General features: G+C 37.1%; 1 protein-coding gene across 4 annotated transcripts in view; it reads left to right on the top strand.

The window, feature by feature from the left end:
• LOC134226571 (endoribonuclease Dcr-2-like) overlaps positions 1-12,263 on the top strand; it is a 46,158-nt gene that overhangs the window by 12,656 nt on the left and 21,239 nt on the right. For all 4 annotated transcript variants that reach the window (XM_062707422.1, XM_062707425.1, XM_062707424.1 and 1 more), the window contains exons 4-8: positions 7,396-7,573; positions 7,648-8,299; positions 8,358-8,680; positions 8,742-8,996; positions 9,053-9,497. In XM_062707422.1, the coding sequence (XP_062563406.1) occupies positions 7,396-7,573; positions 7,648-8,299; positions 8,358-8,680; positions 8,742-8,996; positions 9,053-9,497 (1,853 nt within the window). The remainder of the gene's footprint in view (positions 1-7,395; positions 7,574-7,647; positions 8,300-8,357; positions 8,681-8,741; positions 8,997-9,052; positions 9,498-12,263) is intronic.

The raw sequence follows: 12,263 nt of genomic DNA, 5'->3' as shown, positions 1-12,263 counted from the left end.
ACGCTCCCTGAGGCAAACGATTATAGGTAAACAGCCCTTTAATTGTATTGATGACCATGTATTTACGAGATCTTTTCGAAAGTTGAAGCTGCGTGTCAGATCTAAAGAACAAAAATATTTACACCCTGAAAGTGAGGCCAAAATATCTTGCACTAAAGGAAGAGGGTATGTACTGGGAATTATGACTTTGTTAATGGATGTTTTACAATCAATTAGCATGCGTATATCTCCATCCTTTTTCAATACGATCACTACAGGCGAGGCCCATTCACTAACTTCAATTGGCGTAATAATCCTTTGTTCTTCCAAGTGTTCTAAATGGCTCAACACTTTGTCCTTGAGCCTGTACGGTACCTCGTATGCTTTACGAAAAAATGGGCGTCTCATTTTTCAAGGTCAGGTTTGCTTCATATCCTATAATTGGTTCACTTAAGTCTCTTTTGAACACGTTTGGAAACATTGATTGAATGTTACCTGCTTCTTTGTTATTCCTAGTTGTGGTTACCTCAAGGTTATTTAGTAGCAATGGTTTTGAGAACATATTTCTCCAACCGTTATAAAAGATGTCCAGCCAGTTACGTCCAATCAATGATGTGAAATTATTTTTTATTTTTAAAATTATCAATGGTACTTCTCGTTCTATATTGTTCAAAGTAACATTTACTAAAATCTTCCCATGAATATCAAGGATTTCCCCATTAACGACGACTAGCTTGCTTTTACATGGGGCAACAATAATGTGAGAAATTTTTTCAAAATAAATAATACTGCTCATAACGGAAACTGCTGCTCCGCAATCAATCTCCATTTCTAAACTGTCGTTGTTTATTTTGGCTTCTACCAAGCATGGCTCATTGATATGATTAATTGAAATTTATTGTCATGCAAGGGTAAACGTCTTGGTCATCATCAGAATCTTCGTAATTAATTTTTAAGCGTTTGAAATCATAGGTACCATCCACTTTGTCCAATTTATTCTGTTCTATAAAATTAATCGTTTGAGATCCCTTGAGCATCCTACAGTTTCGCTTTATATGCCTCTTGCGTTTACAGTGATTGCATATGAGTTGAGAGTGGTCAGGATACCTATTATATCTCTGGCTATAACCCTTATTGTATCTATCACGACTATTTTAATTGTACCTCACCCGGTTGCGCAAGACATTCTACCACCACTTCTGCTACGATTTCGATAATTATAGTTATTGAATCGAACAAAAGATCTTCCTTGCCTGTTCTCACAACTTTCTCCGTGCTCATTATTTTTCTCTCCTAATCTATGTTTTATTGAATATACTCTAGCACCATCATCTCCCAAGTATTTCGCTCTCAAATTAGCTAGCTCACTTCTCACGACCCTTTTCTCCACTTCTTCCAGATTCATTCCATCTTCCATCAGTAATTTTCTTTTCAGTTCTTCATCTCTCAATCCTAAAATAATTCGGTCTTTTATAGCTTCTTCTTTATGATCACCGAAACCACAGTTCTCTCCCAAAAGTTTAATACCAAGAATATAATTCTCTGCTGATTCGTCTATCCCTTGATACCGATTATGAAATCTATAACGATAAAGCATATTTGGCTCTGCTTTATCAAAACGTTCCTTTAATTTTTGAATCATATCATCGTAGCCGATTGTATTTAAATCTTTGTTAGGATAAAGTAATTTCAGTTCGTCAATAATAACCGGCCCCCTAATGTTATTAACAGGCTCTTTTTGTTATCCACGTTCACATTATTTAACTGAAACAAAAAACCCATATGTTCCATGTAACTTGAAAAACTGGTACCCCTAACATAATGGTCAACTGAACCGATTAAAGACATGATCGATGATATCTATCTGCAAAAATTAATTAGTTGAAATATGAGATAAAACGGAACGACTTATGTGACCTTGATTTTACCTCAGCTATCGTTGCTCACTCACTGCTCTTATTACGTTCTCCTCTATTATGGCATACAATACTGAAAGCGGCCTTCTCCAGTTGTATACAGTACTATCTCCTCTCTTGCGCCACACAACGTTATTTGCTTTGCTTGCTCAGTGATTTTTGCGCTCACTTCACGAAATGCTTTTTATCTCCTCACAGTGAAACCCTTTTCTCTCTCGCGCCAACGAGTGATATAGGGCACTGCACGAACTGCTTTGTCCCTTTCTCGCTGCAAAGAAATTAGAAAACAACAAGGCCAGTAAACGTCAAAATTTATAAAGAACGAAAGAGAAAGAGACATTTCCGTGCAGTGCCCTATTGCTCTTCTCTCGCACCACACAGTGATATTGTTCTTCTCTCGCGCCACACATGATGCTGTACTTCTCCCAATCCACACAGTGTTTTTGATCTTCTCTCGCGCCACACCGTGGAATTATGTTATTCTCTCACCACACCTTTTGTGCTATACAGTGATACTTGTAATCACTCACTTAACTGATATGCGCTTAGTATAGTTTTTCTCAAATTGCTTCTTCTGATCAAAATGGCGATATGTAGGGTATACAGACCACTGCCGCCAAACGTGCACAAAATTGAATGATTTTTACCGCCATCTTTGGCGTACTCCACTGAATATTTCACAGATAAAACCTTTATCGCTGCTTACGAGAACTTCTCGCTACGCTATTGATATAACCTAATTTCTTTGCTCTAAAAGCTTTGTAACGAGAACTTCTCGCTAGTTACCATGCTATTCTTCACCGGAATTTTTACACTGAATTAGTCGTTCAGTGCATTGTTTTTTTTTAACTGCCTTTTATTTGCAATTGTCACAATTTTGTGATAAACACTTTCCTCTAAAATTATAATACTAACGAAGCTCAAAATGGCGAATAACTGATTCTTGAATACTGCCACAAAATGGCCACTCCGGCTCACAAAAGGCTTTGTGCTCGAAAAATGATTTATTTCTTATCCAAAAGTTCACTTCTAAGACACTATGTAAAGAAAGAAATGTACTCTCGTCTTATATTCTGGATATAATTATCCTTAGGTCCATAGACCTAGCGTGCACCAAATTCCAACCAATGTGCTAACCCAATAAGATGTCCAAATCTCTCACATAATATTTGGATATTTGGATTAAAAAACACCGATAACAGCTCAAACATTAATAAACTATCAATCGATTTTTCATCAAATGTTGGATTTTTTGGCATTGATCAAGAAATATCTAGATGAACATTGTTTGATACTGACCGCACACAAAGCGAACGTGACTGAATGATCGTCCCATGTTACCAATTCTAAATCTTATCACCCGAAATCCCATGTCCGGGTGTTTCCTTCCATCTACTACTAACAATGTTGTCTCAGAAAAGAACACGTACTTCTCACCTGAACTGCAATTCTAAGCTCGCTTGCCCGGCTTATTGGCCTGTATCAAGCGAAAAGTCCCGTTAGGAAATAGACGCCAGCAGCGAGCAACAAGCGTAAAAATCGAACGCATTGATGATGATGACGCTTTGGCTGACAAAGAAGCGGGATACAAGACACTGGCTGATTGGCCCACCAATTGGGAAGCAGAGAAGATTCAAAATAAGGTATAAAAGGAAAGTGCATTCGCTCGCAGAACATTCAGTCTTTTTTATACCACCACTAGAAATTCGCGGTTATTTGAGAAGATCGTTTTCTTACTTTTTGGACTTTTTGGAGCAAACAGCCTTTTTCAAGGCTCTAAGAGTTAAAAATAATGTTCTCCTTCAGTCGCTATCGCACTAATTAGGAGGCCCTACATCCCCTGCTGGGCCAACTTGTGGCTTATTTCAGGCAGTCCTTCAGTGGGAAGGTTGCCACTGTCGAGGCTAATATTCCGTGACCGGACAGATACTTCCTGAATTGTTTTTGATGATTCTTGTTCGAGGTAGATTTGATTTCTGTGTCGGTTTGATGAGAAGATTTTGCCAAGGAATGGTATGCAACGCCAATTATTTATCCAAAATAGTTGATGTGAGAAATTTGGACATATTATGTATCTTAAAGGCATGGTCAAGTCAAGTCCTACGTCCACTTAGCGGTTATGTCACAGACATTACCCACTGTTCGTTTTTTTACACGGCTTGGTTTTGGTCGTTTAAGACCTTCAGCGACAATGAAGCAATGAGTTAACCCCACCAAAAAAATCACAAAAAATCAAAGAAAATTCAGGGGGTATTTGAAAAGCTGTAAAAATTCAGGTTAACCGAGAAATTAATGAATTCCAACCGCGTAAAAAAACCTGGGTGTACTGAGTAAAATGAATTTACTCAACAGTCGCCCTGACCAGTAGCGACTGTCTGCTGCTGAAGTATATTTTTGGCGCGTTACCAATCACCAAATCAACTCTGCTAAAGACTTACAGCACAGTCTGCTCACTCTAGAAACTACGTTTCTGTTTGAGATTTCTTAATTTTTCACGAAGATCCACTTTTCCGCGTCGCCACTTAAAATGTCTTGTTTTAAGGATTCTCTTTCTAAAAGATTGTAAATTAAGAACACTAGCTATACTAGCTGAACTATATTTTCATCGTCAATGCATTACAAGATTCGATTCATATGTATAAATATGTATTGGTAACTGTATAGAGTTACACACGAAATGTTACTTGGTCACTTCCATCAGTAGCTCAAGTTTAGTACTAATACGTAATAGGATATTACACATCTAAGCTAAGATTAAAATAAAATTTCAAAATTCTCCTTGAAAGATGCGTAATTTGCTGTTCCGTTTCTGACAACGGAACGACAACGAGTTAGCGAGGTTAAAATGCATTGGAAATTTACTTCGACTTAGAGAATATGGACAAAGGACTTTACATTTCATCGACTAAAGGAAAATATCGAGTTACAGAACATCGTGTTAGGCAGAGTTCACTGTAAAACCAAATTCCCAGCACCAGGCACATATCCGAACTCTCGCAATCTATTTTCAGGACTAACTTTCTCTCGTGAATTGTTTGTATAATACCAACCAAGTAGGATAAGTATTTAATATTAGTATAGTAAAATAGGATTGTACGACATTTCGCGGTGTACCAGTTCGCGGTCTACTATTTCGTGCTCAGTATCATATCGCGGTATATTATTTGGCGGTATACCATTCCGCGGTTAGTACAATTCCGCGGTGAAACTTTTCGCGGTCAATACCAATTTGCAGGTTTAATTTTACTAAGTAGTTCAATAATGTGTTCTTTAGCTTTGTAAAGCCTCGAAATTCACCTAATTATTATGTATAGCGAATAAGTGAGTTTACACCAGACTCATATAAATTCAAATCCCAACAAAAAAATGTTTTAAGTTTCTATAACAACATTGTGTAACTGCCACATTTAATTGAATACTTAGGATAATATTAATTCATTTTTATTTATTTATACATACAATATTTATACATATAATATACATAATATCGATGAATACATAAATATGGAATATCATACAAACAACTTGTTTAACTCACGCAAGGCCCTTAACAATAAAATCAGCATCAAACTGCGATTCTTGAAAAAAATAAATACACGGAAATTTTTTTGTTTACTATATGTGAAAATTGTGAAATGTTTGAAATGTCATAACTTTTTTGTTTATTAGTTTACCATCACCAAATTTTATGGTAGATAGCTAATATAATGGACCGTTTTCCCTAAAAAATTACGTTCGAAAAAAGATAGGGTTTTGAGATATTTGAGTTTTGTGACAAAATGATATTTTTAAAGGCAAAAAATTTTTTTTTACTGTGCACATTTTCTTAAGAATCACCATTTAGTTGTCTAACTTTGCTGAAAAAATCATAACAATCGAACATTCCGTTTTTGCTGTGCAGCTTTTTAAATATTTTTGAACCATTTTCACATACACCCTTTTGAAAAGTTAGTCGTGACTCAATATGAAGATTTGATATCGAAAATGACGATTTAGATGAAATTGAAAAACTGTGCAGAGTTTCAAATATTTTCGAAATGGTCGCTCAGGATCGACTGACATGCCCCCGTGGAATGCCTCGAAAGCAAAACATAATATTTTTGCTTTATACCGGGCAAATGCAAACATTTAAAGAAAACGAAACAACAGATTGCTTTGCCTTATACCGGGCAAATGGAAATATTTAAAGAAGGCAAAACATCACAATTTGCCTTATATCGGGCAAATGCGAACATTTAAAGAAGACGAAACAACACATATTGTTTTATACCGGGCAAATGCGAACATTTGAAGAAGACAGCACATGATAATTAGCCTACTATCGGCTAACATTTAAGGAAGATACATTTTGCCTTATGCATAATTTTCAGTCATTCCATCTTCTGAGTTCTACCAGAATATCATAGCCTTTTAAGGTATTAAGACAGCGACCTTTACCATATGATATAATAATAATATAGTGTATCTTGATGACAAAGTTCACATTCTAATATTGACAATAATGTATATGTCTTTTGGAGATAACATAAAATAATGAGTAAAAGAAAAGAGAAAAATACTTGAAAGGGAAATGCAATGAAAGAAACGGCCATAGGTATAAAGAAGAGAAAATTAATAGTTGGTAGAAAAGATTGGAAAACTCTTAAAAATACAAAAATGTTAAAAAGATAAGCTTAGCTTGAATACCGCGAAACGGAATACCGCCAAATTGTATAAACCGCGAAACAGATTACCGCCAAATTATACAGACCGCGAAACGGTACACCGCGAAATGGTTTACCGCGGAATGTTTTACCGCGAAATGTCGGACAACTGTTAAATAGCTTGCAAAATAGTTACGTCGGCGTATCTTATCTCTCGATGTTCCCTGTACTGCCGTGAATCGCATATTTGTCCCATATGAATAGGAAATCCAGCAAAGATGGGATAGATATGCGATTCACGGCAATGTAGTTACACATAAGATTTATAATAAAAAAAAGGTAATTCTAAGTCTTCTTACAAAAATCTTTTTAGTGAGCCTATAGAACTGGATGCAGTTACGCCCCTATGATACTCTGCGCAAGAATTTTACTTTTATTATCTCGTGAGGAGAAGTAACATGACAAGGCAAGGGGGTGTGTTGGTATGTCTTAGCGTTGATGTTCAAACAAAAGAGGAGGGAAGGCGTCAAAAATTGCCAATCTTGGCTTTCACCTAGCTGTCGAATAAAACAAAATGATCTTAGTTCCTGCCACACTATAGTCGACAGTCATAAACAACTAATGTGAATTATGCCAAATGGCCATTAATTGAACAACTCATATGAAGTATGCCAAATGACCATTGTGCCAAACGGCCCTCAGTTTCACACCGCATGCAAGTTAGGCCAAATGGTCATTATTCCAAACGGTATTATGACAAATGGCAATGTGCCAAACAAGGTATCGCCGGTAACTGATTCAAATGTACAATTTGGGTAAGTAATCATTTCTTTTGTTTTTTCTTCAATCTCATTAAGGCCATTAACCGCAGGTGGGAAGAGAACGTGCTGCGGCGTTAATACCGTTGCGCTAGCCAAACAACAGGCGGAATTCCTTAGCCGAAGTCTTACCTACGATACTTCGATTTATACAAGTGATCGAAATGTTGACACGTGGAAGCAAGATAAATGGCTTGAGGAGTTCGCGAAATATCAGGTAAATGTTCTCGGAGTGAATGTTGAATTATTTCTCCTGTATTTAGACTTGGTAACTGAATTCCTCCTTTACAGGTTGTGGTTTGCACGTGTCAGATTTTGCTGGATGTACTAAAGCATGGTTACCTTTCGGTAAAACACATAAATGTACTCATATTCGACGAATGTCACCACGGTGTTGGAGACCACCCAATGCATGGAATAATGGAACAGTTCCTGCGAGTGCCGAAATCGGAACATCCACGTGTGATTGGTCTGTCGGGGATGTTATTGTACAAACAGATTAAAAATGTTGACCTAGTATCGCCGGAATTGGAGCGATTAGAAAATACATTTAACGCAACAATAGCTACAGTCGGAAGCTATGATGCATACACTGAGGTCTGCCGATTTTCTACGGACCCGAAAGAGTTATTGATCAGCTATAGTCCATTGGCGGAATCTTCCGTTACAATTGACATAATGAAGAGTGTATCCGCTTTTGTTTCAAACATCGAAGGTTTTCATCTACCAAAATACCTAAACCAAAACAAGGCACTTCAAAGAGACAGCCCTAAGCCGGTGAAGGCGATTAGAAAGATGTTTACGGACATTTTATATCAGCTTCGTGATGTGGGCCTATTTGGTTGTTCAATTGCTATCCTCGGTGCAATTGTGCAATTCGAGTTAGATAAACGTCAATCCGATAGTTCGATGCTGAGGTTGGCTTTACGATCGTGCATTACATGTAAAGTTCCGTTTCTATTAATATGACTTCAATATCCAATGTAGTTTTTATTTTTCAGTTTGTGAAAGTCTTAGGCATCAAATAGAAACATTGATGGATGGAATGACCATTAAGGAAAAGCTAACCAGGTTCAGCTCTGAAAAAATTCGCCAACTAATAAAACAGTTGGAAACATGTTATCAAAAAAACCATGACAAAACTTCAAAAACATTAATTTTTGTTCAGCGCAGATTTTCTGCGAAGGTGCTGTACCACTTGCTGAAAATTTACTTCTCCCAGACGGAAGACGCCAATCTAATTATCCCAGATTTTATGGTGGGTAACAATGGATCGATGCCGGAATCCATTGAGCAAATTCTAAGCGCAAAAAAGGATCGCAGGGTGAGATTATAATTAATGTTGAATCGCGAAAGCATTTATACAAATTATTTTTTCCCGCTAGGTTATTGAAAAGTTTAAGAAAAATGAAACTAATGTCATTGTGACAACAAATGTCCTAGAGGAGGGCATAGATTTGCAGATGTGCAATACGGTCATTAAGTATGACCATCCTGAAACCTTTGCTTCTTATCAGCAGTCCAAGGGTAGGGCACGCATGAAGGACAGTATGTATTTCGTTATGCTTGATCACACAAAACGAGAAGAATTTCTTGTAAAATATCGCCTCTATAAGGCTATAGAAGAGGAATTAAAAAAGGTATTTTTTTGGTCATTTCTGATACAGACTCATTCATTTTTTTTTTAATAATACAGTGTCTTGTTGGTAAAACCATTAACCGCCCAGACCCGTTAGATGCCGATGTACACAAGGAATTGTACAATGAACTCATTCCACCGTTTTACACTACCAAAGGAGCAAAGTTGGATGCGCTGTCGGCGATTCAGCTTTTGAATCGGTACTGCATGGGTATGCCGCGAGATGCGTTTACTAATACAAACGTATTATGGGAGAGACACGATCGATATGGTAAAATAGTGGTTGAAGTGATCATGCCCCTGCAATCTACGGTGCGTGAAAAAATCATTGGAAACCCAATGACGAATATCAAGCTGGCTAAACGATCAGCAGCGTTCAATGCCTGCAAAAGATTGTATGAGAATAAGGAGCTCAATGAGCACCTCATTCCAATAGATAGCAAGCGTCAGCTTGATGATTTGCAAGATGTGTACTTCAAGCATTGGAAGGATTTCGAAGAAGGTGAGTGCATAAAATTCTTTTCATGTTTTGCTTTTTTATTTATTTATTTATTTGTTGTCACTTATTACTATTAGATGTTTTTTTTTAACAACCGTCTAAGACGAATTAAGTACTCTCCATTTAATTCCACCAGTTAATTTTCGTTATCTTTGCAGATACGTATTTCGACCACAACTGTGTGGTCGTCTTCAGTGTCTCGTACTTGACTCGACTTACGAGACACTGAAGACGACCACACAGTTGTGGTCGAAATGCGTATCTGCAAAGATAACGAAAATTAACTGGTGGAATTAAATGGAGAGTACTTAATTCGTCTTAGACGGTTGAATACATTTCACTAAAAGAGCTTTATATATTTTTCTGTTTTTCTTACTTATTTACTTTAAATGAGACACGGATGACCATACAACAGTAGCATTACTCAAGTCGCACTTGGTACATTTATAGCGAAACACATTTAGAAAAATCGGGAGAAGGAAAAAATACTAGAAAAACCTTCGAATTTAGTTAGGAGATAGGGGGTGAAGAAGGTTCACAGATTTATATGGCGGCCAATTCTCGTAGTAAGTGGTTTGATGACGAAAAGCAGCTTGTGAGGAATTTTGAAATCAGTCTTTGGAACCATTATAGATTGAACTAGTAGATGTTCAATCTTAGCGAGACGATGCACGTCTTCGGTGGGGTGATAATAATCTAGATTAGGCATCATCTAGAGGAGCCGATTCTGTTTAATTTGGATTTTCTTCCGATGGGTATTGGCACAGTAGTATCATGCAGGAAAACCATACATAACCGTCGCATCGGCCGGAAAACGGTTTTGTACAGCAATAACTTGATGTTGAAGTCAAGACGTGAGCGATGGTTTACGAGGGGATAGAGTACCTTGGTGAGCTTATCACATTTCTAATACAGATTGAAACATGATTGTCAAAATTTAGCTCGGATAACTCGGAAGCCTTCTTTTAAGAGGCTCCGAAGCCTCGTTTCAGGAAGCCTCCTTTCAAGTGGCCCGGAAGTATCCTTTCAAGAGACTAGGAATACTCCTTCCAAGAGGCTAGGAAGCCTTCTTCCCAAAAAAAAAACTAAATTTATCCACTAGTGGTGATGATGCCTTTCTCGATTCAATATGTTGAATTCTAATAAGGTACCAGTCAAAATAATTAATGCGCGAGATGGCGTTTTTTCAATGGTAGTAAAATCGAAAATTTCATCACTATTAGACTTTTAATCTTTTCACCTCATAGTTCTCGCATAATTTATCAAAAGGACCTAAGTAACATTTTTTTCATGAATTAATTTGAGTACTGCAATCAATAGAACAACATGAAAGCTATTGATTGCAGTATTCAAATTAATTCATGAAAAAATGTTACTTATCACTTTGAAAAGTTAAGCGAGACTTCATTCCTTATCACTACTTTCTTCAAAAACACCACAATTTTCCATAAATTTGCAAAATACATGATTTTTCCATACATGCTATCGATTTTCAACTACCATTCTTCCATGAGCTCATGGTCCAAAATGTGAAAATCTCAGAACATAGAGTAGCAGGCTTAACAGCACAGATAGAAACGCCGGTATCGCCACTCAGTGACGAGTACCGTAAACATGGTGCACGGAAGCACAGAGAACAGACGTTGAAGCTGCACTCGCTATGTTGTGATAACCTTTTACTGTTCATTTTGAAATAACTTTGGAATGTCGCCGTTATCCCGTGCAGAATCAGCGCTAGCGTCATAAGAAAATGCCACTGTGCGCTAGTGTCGTTATGCATGCAAGAGCATACCAGCGCCATCGTGTTGTCAAAATGAGATTGTGAGTTGCAATGTCGACGCTGTTCTCTGTGACGGAAGATTGTTGTCTACACTTTTTAGGCTGCTGCACCCTGTAAGTAAATGTCATCGAAGTAAACAGTTGGTCCCCCATTAATGTTGTAAATGCTGTGCTTATTGCCTACATTTCGGCGGTTGAAAGATTTGGTGCAATTCTAGTACGCTGCCTAAAAATTACTCAATTAGGGTAAGACGGTATAATATGCAATTTATGCCATTTTGTGTTATTTGGTAGTCCAGGAAGTCGCAAATGCATTGGCCGTAAGCTGGGAGCTGCAGACTCGATCGATTCTAATTTTCAAGATATTTTAAAGATATTAAAATTTCCTCTCAGTGTTCAATGTACACGCTACGATTTTCTCACATCGAATTATCATTACGTTTATCTTTTAAAAGATAATTTCAGAGATTTCGTCGATTTACTGCATTGCATAAATTATTGTGCCGATCGCAAAATTAAATCATGCTGTTCACTTATTAAAATTCCTCGATAGGTTTGAAATGGCACCAAATAATTGAGTTTTGTTAGAAATGAACTATAATTAGTATGAGTTGATTTACATGTGTACTCTCTCGGCTGCGCTTAAAATGCTCACAAACTCTCTCGATGCGATGGATACTTTTTGACAGCTTGCTTTGGAAATTTTTTGACAATCATTTCGACTCTATCCGCAGCTTCCAGGCCGTAAGTAGTCAAATAAAAATATTATAGATAACACTTTTTTTTTCAAAAGTCGTGAAAATGGATTTCAAAAAGTGCCTGGGCAATACGCCCCACCTTAGCCAGAGACGTTTCATAGCCCTTCGTTAGTATTTTATCAATAGACGAACCCAAGTAAAAATAAGAAGAAGACACACGACGGTGTTAACTTTGACAGATCCTACAGAACAGCATAGGAAGATAATTTTAAAATGCTTATAATAAATTCTA

This window comes from Armigeres subalbatus, chromosome 3, assembly GCF_024139115.2.
Source record: "Armigeres subalbatus isolate Guangzhou_Male chromosome 3, GZ_Asu_2, whole genome shotgun sequence".
Classification (NCBI taxonomy): domain Eukaryota; kingdom Metazoa; phylum Arthropoda; class Insecta; order Diptera; family Culicidae; genus Armigeres; species Armigeres subalbatus.
This window is presented reverse-complemented; position numbering and strand designations above follow the sequence as displayed.